The sequence below is a fragment of the Nicotiana tabacum genome, chromosome 10 (assembly GCF_000715075.1).
Source record: "Nicotiana tabacum cultivar K326 chromosome 10, ASM71507v2, whole genome shotgun sequence".
Taxonomy (NCBI): domain Eukaryota; kingdom Viridiplantae; phylum Streptophyta; class Magnoliopsida; order Solanales; family Solanaceae; genus Nicotiana; species Nicotiana tabacum.
In genome coordinates, this window is record NC_134089.1 from 135,172,881 (window position 1) to 135,191,022 (window position 18,142).

Consider the following 18,142-nt stretch of genomic DNA (forward strand, 5'->3'; position numbering starts at 1 on the left):
TAAGCACTTCAAGTCTCGTCTTCAAGTTTTGGCAAACCTACACCCCGGCAAACCTTGAAGTAGGGGACATTTGTAGACATCAAAATTCTAAGGTATCAAGCCAAATCCTACATTAAAGATACTACGGACTCTTGAAATCCTATAATTCTATTAGGGTTTCTTGGAGGTTACTCTACCCTAAACCCTAACTCACACCTATATAAAAGGATACATATTCCCTTGAAGAGGTGCTCAAAATCCCATAAACTTTTGGGATATTCACAAATAGATCAAAAAATGGCCGGATAATTCTTGACAATCAAATAGTTCAAGAAGCTGGAGATAAAATATATCCCCAGGAGGTCTGCATCATCCTACATTCGAGAAATATGCGACTTCAGCCCTCTAATCATGAAGATAATCAGGAGAGAAAAATCAAGGGAGAATCAGAATTGTACTCACAATTGATTAGTAAAAATATATTTTGTGATTGCAGTTTATTTTTCATATGTTGAAAATCAGTTGCAAACAGCCTCATCTTCATATTGGTGTAAATATATGAAAGAAGTATAAAAAAGAAATAATTTGAGGAAGTCTTATGCTTTGAACTTTCAAACTTTGTACATTATTCTTTGTTTATGTAATACAACAGTTACATCTCTTTCACAATTGTTCCATTTACAATAGGTTCAAGAATTTTGGGTTTATAATTTTGTGACTAAAAACTCATAAGAACTTGGAGTACATCTTGGATCCATTTGTGTCTTTTTTTTTGAGTTTCTTCAAAGATTTTTGAAGGCTTGATTTTTGGCTCTTAGGCTGATTCAGGCTTGAATTCCGACATTTTGTCTTCTTGCCTTTTGTCTCTTCATATATATATAGTCCCCCAATGTTAGAGCTTTGAAGTATGAAATCTCGACCACTGGATCGTTTCTTCCTTTAGTCCATTCCCTGAAAAGGAAAATACACATGGGACTCGAAAGTATATATTTAGATGACGACTGCTTAACCCCTTTTTTTCCAACAGAAGGGTTGTAACCTAGACTGGGTATAATGCGGTATTCCTCGTGTCTTTTGGGTCTAATATCATCATTTGGCAAGGGTTAGCTTTTTCCTATCATCTAAAATGGTTAGTATATTTAAAAAAAGAACAAAACTAAACCATATTCGAATGATACCTGACCGGGGGTCCAAAACCTTTGATTAGAAGTAATACTTCTTTAAATGAACAACATTCCAATTTGATGAGAGTACTTTGCATTCCATTGTTTCTAGCTCATACACACCCTTTCCAGCAATGCCTCGAATTCTATAGGTCCTTCCCAATTTGGACTCAACTTTCCTGCATTGACAGCTTTTGTCGATTGAAAAACCTTTTTGAGGATGAAGTCCCCAATATTGAAGTATCTAAGATGAGCTTTTTGGTTGTAGTATCGCTCAATAGTTTGTTTCTGCGCTGCCATTCTTATTAGAGCCGCATCTCTCCTTTCTTCAAGCAAATCTAGATTTATTCGCATCTCTTCCTCATTTGATTCTTCAGTTGCTTGGGTATATCTTGTACTTGGTTTACCTATTTCCACTGGAATTAAGGCTTCAGCACCATACACAAGTGAGAATGGAGTCTCTCCCACACCTGTTTTTGCTGTCGTTCGATAAGCCCATAAGATTCCTGGTAACATTTCTGGCTACTTACCTTTTGACTCATCTAATCTTTTCTTCAAGTTATTAATAATAACTTTATTTATCGATTCGGCTTGTCCATTAGCCACATGATGGTAAGGTGTTGAAGTTATCCTTTTAATCTGCCAACTCTAAAAGAATTCTGTGATTTTTGCACCTATGAATTGCGGGCCATTATCACATACGATTTATTTTGGAACTCCGAAACGACATACAATATTTCGCCAAATAAAGTCCGTGACTTCCTTCTCCTGCACCTGCTTCTACCCACTTGGTAAAATAATCTGTTAATACTAATAAAAATCGTACCTTTCCTTTGGCTTGTGGTAGTGGACCCACAATATCCATCCCATATTTCATAAAAGGCTATGGTGAAATAACTGGATGTAATAGATCCGCTGGGCGATGCATGTTGTTGCCATATCATTGGCATTTGTCGCACTTGGCTACAAAACTTTCTGCATCTTCTTCCATTTTTGGCCAATAATATCTTGCTCTAACTAAAGTTTTTACCAAGGATCTTCCTCTTGCATAATTTTCATAGTGTCCCTCATGTACTTTTCTCATCACATATTCTGTTTGAGAAGGTTCGAGACATCTTGCTAAAGGCCCTCCGAACATATTTCGATACAGGTTGCTACGAACCAAACAGTAACGGGCAGTTTTTTGTCGAAGTGACTGAGCCTTTTTTCTTGTCTTCAGGTAAAATCTTGTATTGTAGAAAATTAACGAACTCGTTTCTCCAATCCCAAGTTAAATTATTGAAATTTACCTCATTTTTATCCTGATCGAGTGCCGAATGAAAAAAATGTATTACGGTAGTATTTTCTTCATTTGTTACTTCTGCAACAGATGTAAGATTAGCCAACGCCTCTGCTTCCGCATTTTCCTGCCTGGGTATTTGCACGATTTTCCATGATTTGAATTGTTTGATTAATTCTCGTGCCTTTTTCAAATATTGCTGCATCCGTGCCTCTCTAGCTATATAAGTCCCCTGCATTTGATTAAGTACAAGTTGTGAGTCACTTGTGATTATAATCTGCTCTATTCAGAGTTCACATACCAATTCCAGACCTGCAATTACAGCTTTGTATTCTGCTTCATTGTTAGTAATGGGATGACACTTTATTGCTTGCCTTATGGTTTCTCCTGAAGGTGGGATTAGAACAATACCTAAACCTGCTCCTTTAACATTCGAGGAGCCATCAGTAAATAGGGTCCAAGAACCCGAATTAGATCTGGTGAATATTTGCAGTTCTTTTTCTGCTTCAGGAACTATCCCTGGGCTGAAGTCTGCCACAAAATCTGCTAAAACATATGATTTTATTGCAGTTCTAGGTTGGTACACGATATCATATTCACTGAGTTCTATAGCCCATTTGGCTAACCTACCTGATAGTTCTTGCTTATACAATATATTCCTTAAGGGGTAAGCAGTCACTACAGAGATAGGGGTGACATTAAAAATAATGCCTCAAATTTCTAGATGCCATAATCAATGGTAAAGAAAGTTTTTATAAGTGAGGATATCGAATTTCAGTATCCAATAAAGATTTTCTAACATAATAGATCGGAGATTGTTTACCTTTGTCTTCATGTACTAATACTGCACTTACCGCCATTTCTGATACATCGAGATAGATGAATAGCCTTTCTCCATCCTTTGGTTTAGCCAGTAGCGGTGGATTTGACAAGTATGCTTTTAGATTTTTGAGTGCTTGGTTACATTCATAAGTCCACTCAAATTGGTTTTGCTTTTTTAACACTGAAAAGAACTTAAAACTTTTCTCCAAAGATTTAGAAATAAATATTCCCAAAGCTGCTATTCTACCTGTCAACCTCTGCACTTCCTTTTTGCTCGCGAGTATGTCTGGTATTTCTTCTATGGCTTTAATATGTGCTGGATTTACTTCAATACCTCGATTAGAAACAAAGAAACCTAAAAACTTACCTGAAGCCATGCCAAAGGCACATTTTTCGGGATTTAACTTCATATTGAACTCGCGGAGAATCTGAAAAGTATCTGACAAATGCTGGATATGATCCCCTGCCTGTGCTGGCTTGACTAGCATGTCATTGATGTAGACTTCCATAGTTTTCCCAGGTGTTCTTGAAACAATTTTGTTACCAATTTTTGGTACATGGCTCCAGCATTCTTTAGTCCGAAAGGCATGACTTTATAACAGTAAGTTCCCTTGTCTGTGATAAAGGAAGTTTTTTCCTCATCTAAAGGATCTATCTTTATCTGATTATATTCTGAATAGGCATCTAAAAAACTCAACAACTCATATCCTGTAGTAGAATTGATTAGTTGATCTATGTGCGGTAAAGGAAATGAGTCTTTAGGACACGCCTTATTTAAGTTAGTATAATCCACACAAACTCGCCATTTCCCATTCTTTTTTGGTACTACTATAGTATAAGCTAGCCAGTTAGTATATTTTACCTCTCGTATTGACCCATCTTTTAAAATTTTTTGTACTTCATCCTAGACCACCTGATTTTTTAAGGATCCTTACTTCCTTTTCTTCTGTTTGATAGGTGGATATGATGGATCTTCATTTAGCTTGTGGGTTATAACCTCCGGTGGTATACTTTTCATATCTGAATGTGACCAAGCAAAGCAATCTGCGTTAGCTTGTAAAAATTTAACAAGTTTACCTTTCATTTCTGGGCTTAGCTTCATTCCAATATAAACTTTTCTATCTGGCCACTGCTCAGAAAGTGTGATAGCCTTAAGTTCTTCAATTGTTGTTTTGATGTTTTCATTCTCTTCTGGTTCTTGAATAACATCAGGTCTTGAATCTATATCCGTTTGTCCACTTTCAGTTGAGGTTTGTGCTGTTATGTCCTCAACTAAATTCTATAGTTGCTATTTCTTATCTGCACCATAGTTTTCTATGCTTGAATCCGTCACTGAATTGATGCTTCTAGAAGTTTGCTGATCTCCGCGGATTTGTCTAATCCCCCACTGTGAAGGGAACTTAATAACTTTGTGTAATGTATATGGAACATCATCCATATCATGAATCCAAGGTCTGCCAAGAATCATGTAATATGCCATGTCCGTATCTATTACCTGGAATTTTGTATCTTTGACAACTCCTTCTGCGAATGTGGAAACCACTATTTCCCCTTTTGTAACAATGCTTGAATTGTCGAATCTAGATAAGGTATGTGTTTTGGGAACTAGCTTATCTTCAGCTTGCATCTCGTTCAATACTCTTAACAAAATGATGTTTACAGAGCTACCTGGATCAATCAAAACTCATTTCACATTAGTATCATGTACAAGTAAAGATATTATCAGTGCATCGTTGTGAGGGATTATCATGCCATCTGCATTTGTATCATCAAACATTATACTGTCTTCTTCCAAAACTTGGTGTACTCGCATTCCATGGGCAACCGTGACTTTTGATGTCTTTTTTGCAGTCGTATATGTCACACCATTGACCTCCTCTCCTCCGCTTATCACATTAACCGTCCTTTTTGGTGATGGAGTTTTTGGAGGCTCTTGTCTATTCTTCATATACGTTTGCTTACCCTTCTCACTGAACAAGTCAGTTAAATAACCTTGTTTAACAAATGCTCTATTTCACCTTGTAGCAATCTACAATATGTTGTTTTATGACCATGGTCATTATGAAACTCATACCAGAAATCTGGATTTCTTTTGCTAGGGTTTGATCTCATTTCTTTTGGCCACCGTACCTTATTTCCCATACTTCTTAAAATAGCTACCAACTCAGAAGTGCTAATATTGAAACTGTAATCACCAATCTTTGCCTTTATATTAACATTGTTGTCTCGCGCATCTCACTCTTTTCCGAACATGGATGACGAACCCGCGTCTCTATCCCTTGATCTAGAGTCATACCTCTTGTTTAGAGCGCAAATCCCTTCTTATTGGTCCCATGTAAGGTTCATACCTGTTCTTACCGGACCTTTTTCGGTTTCTGGTCGTCTCAAACTTTTTCTTTCATCACCCCTTTCCCGAGTGATAGTGTCTTCTTCTATCCGCAGCTTTGGTTGTACCTGTTGTACATATCATTCCAGGTTGCAGCAGGGAATTCTCGTAAGCTTTCATTGAGTCTCCTCGTGGCTTCTAAGCTTTTTTCATTTAAGTTACTTGCAAACGCCATGGCCGCCCAATTATCAGGTACCCACGGTAACATCATCCTTTCACGTTGAAATCAATCCACTAAATTCTCTGAGTAGCTCCGTATTGCCTTATTTTATTTTGAAGATATCTTCCATCCTCTTTTTAACTTATTGAGCTCCCTAGTGTGCTTTTATAGATGAATCTGCAAGCTCAGCAAAAGAATCAATAAAATTTTCTGATAAAAGAGAATATCATGTTAGTGCTCCTTTCGAAAGTGTTTCGCCAAATTTTTTGACCACCACTGACTCGATTTCTTGCTTGGTTAAATAATTTCCTTTCACGCCAGTTGTAAACACGGTTACATGATCTCGTGGGTTGGTTGTTCTATCATACTTTAAAATATCGGGTATTTTAAACTTCTTTGGAATCGACAAGGGAGCTGCACTTGGCTTCTAGGGCTGTTGTGAATATTTGTCAATATCTACTCCTTTAATCACAGGAGGCACACCAGGTATTTGTTCTATGCGATCAGTTTGCTCCTTGAGCTACTTCTGCAAAGTTAGTACTAAACTTTGTAAATCGGAATTATTTGGTGTACCTGACCTTCCATCATGAGATTTGCTGGGAGTTCCTCCGCTTCCTTAATTAGCAAGTCCTGAGCGTGAGTTTTCTATAGTGACGGTATTGTTTGGAGGAGAAGTTGGTGGCGTAGTTGGCAAACCACTGACGAAAGCTTAAAGGGCATTGTTGACATGTTATGCAATTAGCTGTTTTAATGCACCCTCTGTTGTTTGTTCGTCCCCTTGTTGATCATTCGTATGTGATGTTAATCTTTGAGGTGTCCCCTTCCGGCACTGTCGTGGTGAATCTTGTGGTGAAGGGATTGGTGGAGTTCCTCCCGCTGTTGGTTTAGTTGGTTATTGTTGTTGGCAGTTGATATGATTGTTTTGACAGAAAAGTGAATTTGGAGAGTGAAAAGATTATCATATTTCCGACAACAGAATCAATTTATTTAACCAAAAATATACTTTTTGATCAAAGTCTAATTTTAGAAGAAAACGGGTTACTGATAACCAAGTTTTGCTTCACTTTCTCAACGATATCAAAGGAAAATAACAAGAATAACTAAGGAAATAATTGATTGCAAAGTCAAAGTAGAGAGTTTCGAGAAAGCAGAAAAGTAAAGTGTGTATTTCAATATTGACTCAGATCTGTCTTTACAAATAGAATTGTGTGTCCTTATATAGGAATATACAATAGTAGCGGTTTCCCTCCCATAATTTGGGCTAATTATGGGCATTAATGATATTGATTACCCATTATTTTGAATTCTTATAACTGACGCATTTATTGATTTAAATGCCGTATATCTATACTGATTTTCCTTCCGGTTCATGTATCTTTCCTTCTTTTTACTATTTATTCATTCCTTACCAGCTGTTAGGCTCGATACCATCTCGTGGGTATTCTTTCCCATGCCTTTTCTTTTTTTATCAAATAAGATTGCAACGTGTCACTATATTATTATTCCACGCGTTATGTCATGTCAACAATCTAATATTCCAGATGTAGTACTTTTTCACCACCAATACAAGATAATCTTTTAGAGCTTAGTGGTACCCTAGATACCTCATTGATAGTTCTCCTTTATTGATCCCTACAAGATGCAGTATTTGCTCCTGCACATTATTACTCACACCTCCAAAGTAAATTGAGCTCTTAAGGAGATTTGCATTTAACCCAGAAGCTTGTGAGAATAGTGTAACGCAATCAAACAATAGATGCATTGAACATCTCCTCTGCTAAAAAAAGTAGTGTAACGCAATCAAACAATAGATGCATTGATTGAACATCTCCTCTGCTAAAAAAAAGTAGGTCGTTTGCAAAACTTAGCTGCGCAATCTTCATTTTTGGCATACTTAGGATGATACTTGAATTCAGGCTAATGCTGCAGTATTTTCAATAATCGACTTAATTAAGTACTTCATTGCCAGGTGACATTGGGTCACCTTGCCTTAGGTGCTTTAAGGCTTTTGTATGTACAATATTTGAACTTCTATATGTATATGCATATAAAATATAGTAATAATTTAGATATAGAACGAGTCGCTTACGAATAATTAAAAAATAAAAGTTGAATACAATAATATCCACTTCTTGTTTTTTTTTTTTTGACTTTTGACTTTTGACGGCACCATTCCAAAAGCTTTACAAATAGAACTAGAAAATATGAAAAATTTCCTTAATATATTTAACTAAGTTAAGGTTGATGCTAGAACTCTTTTTCCGAAAAAGCAAAAAGATTTACTGATATTTCCGTCCTAACTCTCAGGAAACTAGAATGTTAGGAAAAGGAAAAGTATAAACTATTGCCCTACATATTTATAGGCTGGAAATAGGGTTTGCTTAGAAAGGAGGGGCCATGGCTACAGCCGCCGTCTACGAGGAGAAGAACATGAATTATTTGTGGAAAAAACCATCAATTCCCCAAGAAGTAATTATTGATATATTCTCATGACTTCCTGTTAAATTTTTAATGCGTTTCGGATGCGTTTCCAAAATTTTTAACTTACTTGTTTGTTTTTCTTTTCAATGTTTCTATATTGTTGGATATTTTACTATGCCTAATAATATTGAGGAAACAAAACAAGAATTTTAATTCTGATGTCCCTTTCACAAGGGCAAAGAGAATAATGTTTTCTTATGGTGTTCAAAGCTTTTTAATGGGATTAATTATGGTAAAATACATAGTTTACCCATCGACCTTGTACCCAAATTCCTCTTACACACCTGTTCACCCCGGGGATAATATTACACACTCAATATTTCAAAAGTGTGTCAATAACACACCACTTTTGACCTGTCCAAGTAATAGTCTATGCTGTGTATCACATGCGCGTCTCTAAATTAAAAGGACATTTTTAATCACCCAACCCTTTTAAAGATCCGACCCACTCAAATAAAAAACCCAACAATCAGTGCACCACCTTCCCCACTGTTGCACCACCTTCTCCACCATTGCAAACCCTTCTTCTTTGTAAAAAATAAATAAAAATTCTGCCACAGTTACTACAAAAATACTGATTGTAACACCCAAATAGATACACACAAATAACATTTTCAAAAAAACTTCACTAGCCAGAATTTCGCCTGAAACTCCATCTCCGACTAACCCTTCATTTTGGTAATTTTTTTTTTTACAAAACTCAATAATAGTGAGCCAGAAGAAAATAACAAAAAGGAAATTTTTTAGTTCTTTAGTTGGCACAATTGAAAGAACCAAAAAGACCACTTTATCGACAAAATTCCAAAACAAGAAATTGAAAATTTAATTTCTTCTGCAATTCTGCCCTTCTCAGTGACATAACTACCACCAAGAAATTTTCGGAGAAATTTCGAATCTTGAGCAACAACAAAAAAATGGAATAGGAGAAGGTTGAATCGGGGAAGAAGACGAAATAGGGGGAGGGGAGACGAAACCTATGAGGTGGGGAACTAGGAAGAAGACGCGGGGTAGGGGGTTGGGGCGAGGAAGAAGACAAGAGTGGGAGGGGTTATTTTTTATTTTTTAAAATTTGTTAATTGGCATAAAAAGGAAAAAAACTTAAAAATTAGACACATGAATTCTTTATAAACCTTCTGACATGAAATTCTTAGCATTACGCGCCTGTGTTATGTGAAAAATACACAGGTGCCACGTAGTTAAAGTGGTGTGTTATTGACACACTTGTTTGAGTGTGTAATATTATCCCCGTAATGAACATGTGTGTAAGAGGGATTTGGGTACAAGGTAGATGGGTAAACTATGTATTTTGCCATTAATTATTCTACCTTTTATATGGGATAGTTAATCCCATCATTTTAGTGTAAAAGTTATTGCGAGATTAGCTAATATCCCAAACCAAATATGAACTTTATCCCTAAATTATTATTTTTATCTCATATACCATACGACTAAGAGTTGTGATGGGAGTGTTATAAGAGCAATAATGTGAAAGTGTGATAACCCAAAACTTTTAAGAAATTTTTACATTCCTATACACTATATGAAATTATATTACCCTCCCTACTCAAGTTTTACTATAATTACATTTTATATACCCAATTACAATTTATGTACATTTAAAGGGAATTAATGATAATAATTAGTGTCCTAAAATTACTCTAACATATCTTCCACGCCCCCATGTTTCTCTCTCCACATCCCACCCCTTCCCAACGTATCTTGCACAAGAGAACAACAATTCCACCATTGACAACCATTAAAATGCTTTGAAGCTTTGAGTTCGAATTTGGGTTTTCAAAAAACATTGTTTGTTTGGATTGGATGTTGTTGCAAAGAATTGAGAATTATCTCTACGTCTCTCTCTATCTCTCAATCCCAAATTTCAGTAATATAAAGCAAAGGAAAAGAGAGCAGCAATTCCACCATTGACAGCCATTAAAAAGCTTTGAAGCTTTGAATTCGAATTTTTAAAAATCATTATTTGTTTGGATTGGGTGTTGTTGAAAATAATTGAGAATACGGTTTGGGGTTTATATCTCAATTTTGAGGGGGTTTGGTGAAGATTAGACTTGGTTTTGGCTGAATTTAAAATTAAAATTCGAAAAAGAAGATGAAGAAGACATGACATACATTATACTGCAGAAATTGTAGTAAAATTGTAGAAAAATTATATTCTGTTGTATATATATTTTTCTTTTATTTATTTAACTATTGTATGAAAGTTGAACAACATTGTAAAAATTATATTTAAGTTGTATGATATTGTAGTTGTATATAACTGAGTAGAAATAATGTAGAAATAATGTATGAAAATTGTAGATAAGTTGTATAATATATAATTAGTTGTATGAAATTTGTTTTTACTATGTATAAATCAGATACAAAATATACAAAAGACATATTGTATAAAATTTGTATTTAAGTTGTATGTTATTGTAGTTGTATTTAACTGGTTAGAAATAATGTGTGAAAGTTGTAGATAAGTTGTATAATATACAATTAGTTGTATGAAATTTATTTTTACTATGTATAAATTAGATAAATATACAAAAGACATATTGTATAAAATTTGTATAAAAATTATATTTAAGTGGTATTATATTGTAGTTGTATATAACTGGGAGGCGAGAGAGACTTTGGCAAAGGTGTCTTCATCGCATGTTATTGGGAATGAAGAATAATATCACTGGTTCCTATAGAGTTGGCAAACGTTAAAATTCCAGCTTTAGGGATTCCTGCGACTCTCTCACGCCTTTGAATGCAACAAGTGAACTAGTTGCCCATACCCACAAAATTTTAATCAAAATATAGATAAAATTGGCTCTTTGTCCTCCATATCTACTCCAGATCTAAAGTAAAAAATACATATATTAAAGTTTTATTTTATTAATTAACGTTTTGATTGTACCAATCTCAAATCAAGTTAAGAAGCTTAGTTTGTTGTAGGATCTTAATATAAATTAAATTTTGGACCAACTAATTAAGGATTTAATTTTTTTATGCTACTGCATCATTGTTTTATTGTGAATAACTACTCTAACCTGAAAGTGACGCCTATCATCATTAACTGTTTGTTTGAAAAAGAGTTAGTGTGCCAAGATAGAGTTTAAACTAATTGCTGATGGGTATCTTGTCCATTTCTTAGTGGATTGCTGCTAAAAAGAGTGGCAATTATTTGCATTCTATTTGGTATTATATGGAAGTATCTGACTTTTAATTTGTATTGTAGGAATTCGAGAAAATGAAGGAGAAAGATAGAATCTGGAGAGAAGAGAGAAGAGGGGAGAAAAAAAGGAAAAGGGTGTAACTAAATCCCTTAATTGAAGACACTAATAATGGATTGAGACCCTTTTAAGGTGGAATGTATATATTTTGTAATTAAAACTTGTGTAGGTAGGGTAATTTACTAAACATGAACATTTAGGGTAATAAAGTTTCTAATAGTGTATAAAAATGAAAAAATCCCAAACTTTAATAGTGCCTTTGGGCCATTTGATATCTCCACCAGAAAGAGGTTTAACCCATAAGCAAATAAATCAAAAATATAAAAATGAATTATTTATAAAACAAAAAATCAAAATGAAATCCTAAACGTATTAGAACCAAAAGACCCGAACGGTTAATTATTCTTGAGATAGAAAGGAAGTGAAAATATATTGTGTTGGGAATTAACTTTGTTAGATCGCCATTAATTATCTAATATCGGGATCATTTGATATGGTGTACCTTGTTGGATTATTTCCGTTGCTAGTAGGAAAATATTAGTCCTAACTCCTATGAAACACTTGTATAGGTTCAACGGAATTCGATTCATTTCCCATTCTCTCTTAAATAAATAAAGTTTGCCCCGGACCGAATTTTTTCTTGTTGTTTTGTTTCCGCCACGAGAAAGATATACGGAAGAGGTATTCCCAGCGCACGAAAGATCCGTTGAGAGTTTGTCTAGGTAAGGAATAGAAAAAGGAGATCAGTGCTACATCCCTCTATTGTTTGATCCAATATTGACTGGGACGAACCCCCACTTTCATAGATCCTTGGTTTCATGACCTCCCGTAGTGATCATTGCTTTTAAGAAAGCGGAGCCAGGATGTGATGGCTTTACCAGTTTGATTGCTCTTTTCATACATGACTTGCTATATTGATTTAAATAAGTTATTATTGGTGATCTTAGCAAAATGCATGATTTTCTTATATATGCTTGTCCCAAGAAAAAAACACTATGGTAGGTGTTATTATCTCACTCAATATCCCTCTCTCTTCCCCTCCACAGAGATAATCTAGCTGAGGCGGGTGATAGGCTGAGCTGGAGATGATCTAGTAAGCCTCGCGCTTGCTTTGCATGAGAATATTATTTTGCTTAGATTATTTCAATATATCATTGTTGCAGTTCTAGAGTTTGCTCCTTAGGTTATGTTCTACTTAATGGTAGTGTTTAAATGACTTGAAATACGTATAATTGTGTTTGACTCGAGATTTTACTATTCGTTAAATTTATTAATTTCGAAATATTGCATTTCTAGTTTATTAGATTGAAAATGACTGAATGCTGACATATACGAGAATAATGGATTGCTCGCGGTATATATTAGACTTTGCCGAATTTTTAACATGAAAAATTAATATGCTTGCTAGCTGGGTTTCATTACCTGTCATGGTCCAAATTGTGTCGTAACACTAAGAGACTGATTAATGAGGCAAGATAGGAATTGGTCCCCAACTGCCATTTAGGTTGTGTAAATTCTAACCTCTATATGCAGCGCAATCAAACTGTTAACATGACAAGTTGGACGAAAGGTAATTGTTTAAAGCTGAATCTGTCAATAAATACAATGCAACAAATCAAGAGTCCGTGTTTTCAGGTCGATGATGATAAATGCCTCATCTGATGAGAGTGCAAGTTTGATGCGGAAGGAAAGATAATTTGAATACATCAGTTTACTTGGAATGGTGAGGAGCATACATCTTTCAAGCAACGAATTGGTTGGAGAAATTACTTCTCTTGTGGGGTTGCATGGTTTGAACCTGTCAATAAATAATTTAACTGGCAGTATCCCTCTGAGGATTGGACAATTTATGTCACTAAATTTCCTTGACTTAAGCCAATTGCTCCTTTCAATTCTCCATGCCTTCTCTCGTGCCTTTCTATCTTCTTATGGGAACTCCTCTGTTTTCTTCTTCATCTTTCAAATTTCCACTTGAATGTGAGGCTCCTTATAATTGTCGCTTGTTTTTTGACCCTCTTTCTGCTTTATTCGAGATTACATGTAATATTTCATTCACATCTATACCTTAAAGGTCATCTCTATTTGTAGGGTACGTACTTCCCTACTATTCATGACCATCTTCATGTATATTATGCGTTATTATAATTCTCAAGCAAAATTGTGTTGGGAATAGACCCCGTAAAAATAATATTCACGGTATTAGTGATAAACGCGGAACACTAAGTTATGGTCAAATCAACAAGAATAGAAATGCAGCAATAATGGCACCAAGATTTTACGTCGAAATCCTTCTGAATAAGGGAAAAAACCACGGCCAAGAAGAGCAACTGATATCACTATAGCGAAGAATTTTACACTGTGTAGTAACGAGTACAAATACTCCTAAGACCACACCCTCAAAAGAAAGAACACTCTTTTGCTTTTTCCACCTCACTACAATATCTCTTACACTCTATTTTTCTTCACAGACTATTTTCTTATAGTCTATGAAATATCTTGCTCTCTCTCACTCAGATGTATTGTCTGAGATTTTGGTGTGTCTACAAATGAAAGTAGAAGCACCTATTTATAGTTGCTGAATGCTCATATTGATGTATGCAGTGACATTAATGTTACTGCAAAAGTCAACCGCCCAAATCTTTTCTAAATTGGTTGGCATGACAAAAAGAAGAAAGGAGAAGTTTTTCTTCTTTCAGAGAGTCCGGAACCTAAATATTGTTTTTTGGACTCAAATTACCTTTACAGGTGTTTTAAAAAAATACATTTCTATATATAGCGTGCAAAAACAAGACGCTATACATTAACGGTAACGTCTGCCGTTAATGTATAATGTCTTTTATTCATACGCTATATGGTCTGACGATTTGACTGCCACATATAGCGTCTTGTTATTGTACGCTATATATAGCGTTTTCTTTTTATACGCTATACCCCAATTTAAATACTGCCCTTCGTCTTCTTCCCCGACCACCCTTTCCCCCATTTTTTTAAAACCCTTTCTGGTCCCCCCCCACTGCCCGTTATTAAAAAACAAAATTAGTGGGCCCCTCCCGTCACACAAAAGGTTAAGAACGTAGGTCCCACATCGTAGTAGAGCATTGTATTGTTGTGGTTTAACTCCTTCGTCTTCAAATTTTCACACAAAACACTCACTACACCGAGGTATTTCGATTTATTTTATGTCCAAACTTGTATAATAATGTATATCACTGGCTATTGAATGTGTTTTCATGTCGTTTTGTGTTTTATTTGCGAAACTAGTATGTTATATTTATCCGAACTTAGATATTAGTGTTCTAAAAAAATATAAAATTGAGATTTAATTTTTATGTTAATATCCGAATTTAGATATTAGTGTTTCCATGTCGTTTTGTGTTTTATTTGCGAAAAAATTGTATAGTATTTTAGCGTAGAATCCTTGTAGTTTAAGTATTTCTTATAATGGTAGATTGTTATATATACTTTGCACAATTAAATACTCAAAATTATAAAACTAACACACACAAAATTATCAAAAAATTGAATTTAACACACATAAATAATCATGATAAGTTGGTGCTACTGAGCCTCAAATATCGAGCCTGGAACCCAATTGTTATATATAATTTGTACAATTAAATACTCAAAATTATAAAGCAAACACACACAAAATTATCAAAAAATTGAATTTAACACACATAAATATTCATGATAGTTTGGTGCTACTGGTCTCAAATATCGAGCTTGGAACCCAATTGTTATATATACTTTGCATAATTAAATACTCAAAATTATAAAACAAACACACACAAAATTATCAAAAAAATGAATTTGACACACATAAATAATCATGATAAGTTGGTGCTACTGGGCCTCAAATATCGAGCCTAGAACCCAATTGTTATATATAATTTGTACAATTAAATACACAAAATTATAAAACAAACACACACAAAATTATCAAAAAATTAAATTTGACACACATAAATATTCATGATAGTTTGGTGCTACTGGTCTCAAATATCGAGCTTGTAACCCAATTGTTATATATACTTTGTACAATTAAATACTCAAAATTATAAAACAAACACACACAAAATTATCAAAAATTGAATTTAACACACATAAATAATCATGATAAGTTGGTGCTACTGGGCCTCAAATATCGAGCCTGAAACCCTATTGTTATATATAATTTGTACAATTAAATACTCAAAATTATAAAACAAACACATACAAAATTATCAAAAAATTGAATTTGACACACATAAATAATCATAATAAGTTGGTGCTACTGGGCCTCACATATCGATCCTGGAACCCAATTGTTATATATACTTTGTACAATTAAATACTCAAAATTATAAAAGAAACATACACAAAATTATCAAAAAATTGAATTTGACACACATAAATAATCATGATAAGTTGGTGCTACTGGGCCTCAAATATCGAGTCTGGAACCCAATTATTATATATAATTTGTACAATTAAATACTCAAAATTATAAAACAAACAAACACAAAATTATCAAAAAATTGAATTTGACACACATAAATAATCATGATAAGTTGGTGCTACTGGGCCTCAAATATCGACCCTGGAACCCAATTGTTATATATACTTTGTACAATTAAATAATAAACATACAATTAATATTGTTTAATTTATAGTTGACGACATGGACGCGCCTATACATCCCGGCCCTTACTCTCGTGAGCTATTAGTGCTTCAGGGCGATCATAGGTCCGCCCATATATGGGAGGGAGAGTTACTTTCCCAGACTCTCTGCGCTAGGAGAGTGGACGACCTGCGGGATTTTCTGAGGCACAGAGTTCTCTACGAGCGTGTAGTCCATCGCCTCCAGGACACGGGATTCTATAGGATTATTGAGATCGGGAGGATACAGGTTGACTGGGCTTTGATCACGACGTTGATTGAGCGGTGGCGACCGGAGACGCACACTTTTCACCTGCCCATTGGCGAGGCTACCATCACACTACAGGGCGTTGAGGTTTTATATGGCCTGCCCGTTGATGGCATGCCCGTTTCACTGCCTATTGCTATGAGATTTATGTCGCGTGATGCTTATTTGGACATGCTGCAACAGCTCACGGGTTTCAGGCCACAGGACGAGACTGCATCATCGGGTGCTAGTCGGTTGACTTTGACCCCTATTAGACATCACCTGGAGCTACTCCACCCCGATATCACCGACGATACAGAGGAGGTACATATCACCCAATATACGAGGTTGTTGTTGCTTCTTCTATTTGGAGGGGTCTTATTCCCGAACACTTCGGGGAACCTAGTCAGCCTGAGATTTTTGCATCATCTTCAGCTACTAGATGAGTTACCCTATTACAGTTGGGGTGCTGTTGTTCTCGGCTACATGTATCGGCAGATGTGCCGGGCGAGCATGGGCACTCAGAGAGATGTTTGTGGTTTTATGCCGCTTCTACAGGTGACAACATATTCAAATAAAGTGTTCATCAGTTCCAACTCTACCTAGTTAGACTTTATTTTAAACATTACATCAACTTTGTATGTTAGGTTTGGGCCTAGGAGCGGTTCTTGCAGTTTCAGCCACCGCGACCACAATTACCTCATACTGTAGCACCTCCGTTTCTCCCTCTAGCCAGGAGGTGGGTTCTCCGCCGTACACTTTCACGAGTGTATGATGCTCATCATAACCTCCCCCTCTACAAGGATGTGTTGGATCTGCTGGAGGGCGAACATGTAAATATGTACCTAAACTTACCTGGTGTAGATTAACTTAGTGTTGTGCATACTCACGTTTCATGTTCTTATTTGATAGTTCATCTGGACGCCATACATCGACGATTTGATAGCTTCCCTGCCACCTTATTGCTCGGCCGACCGATTGATTTGGAGCACTTCTGCCCCACTCATATGCCTCGATATTGTGAAGCATCGTGCCTCGGAGCGGGTACTTTGGCAGTTTGGCCGCCCGCAGTATATACCGAGGGGGCCTATATGGGAGCCTACACATTATCAGAGGGATGATTGTTGCAGGGCGGACGACGCATTTATGGCATGGTTAGCAGCGCAAATCCATATTTGGGACCATCGAGATCAAATGATTCCGCCCCACCTACACATATCCAGGAGGTTGATCTTCAGAGGTATATGTCCTGGTACCGGCACGTCACCCGAATTTTTATTGGGAACCCTATTCATCAGGCTGGCGATCGGTACGTTCCATACGCCGGGCGACACGAGGCCCTGGTATGTTTTCTATTATTATTCATTATATAACTGTATTTTGGTGCAATATACGTAGTTTATATTTTATACGTTGTGCATGCTATTGGACTACACACAGTCTATTAAATAGGACTGCAGATGTAGGATTATGTCGGCGATCCTGCGGACGCCTTGCAGGATTATAGCCATCGATTTGTAGAGTTGGCTGCCCGGACACTGCAGCGAGCCCGGGAGGATCAGCGTTTGACACACACAACCCGTTGAAAGACTCTAACACATTTGTAGTCAGAGTTCCCCATCGTCTGCCACCATCCGCATGCAAAGTCCACTTTTCAGGGTCATATCGCATTAACCAACGATAGGCTGCCTCGTCTTCTTGCCTGATATATTCCATGTGCCTCTGAAATTTATGCTGTTGGTGGTCTGTTGCTGCCATCCACA

The 18,142-nt window shown here is 36.0% G+C and overlaps 2 protein-coding genes across 2 annotated transcripts; both read right to left on the reverse strand.

Moving 5' to 3' along the window:
- Positions 1-1,250: 1,250 nt before the first annotated feature.
- Positions 1,251-1,658, reverse strand: LOC142165400 (uncharacterized). The gene has a single exon (XM_075223965.1). It carries the CDS (start codon positions 1,656-1,658, stop codon positions 1,251-1,253), a length of 408 nt encoding a protein of 135 aa, XP_075080066.1.
- Positions 1,659-2,082: 424 nt separating this feature from the next.
- On the reverse strand, positions 2,083-3,620 carry LOC142165401 (uncharacterized). The gene is made up of 4 exons (XM_075223966.1): positions 3,245-3,620; positions 2,723-3,099; positions 2,477-2,653; positions 2,083-2,355 (listed from the first exon to the last, which is right to left on the reverse strand). The coding sequence occupies exons 1-4, from the start codon at positions 3,618-3,620 to the stop codon at positions 2,083-2,085; spliced, it is 1,203 nt and encodes a 400-aa protein (XP_075080067.1).
- Positions 3,621-18,142: the final 14,522 nt, after the last annotated feature.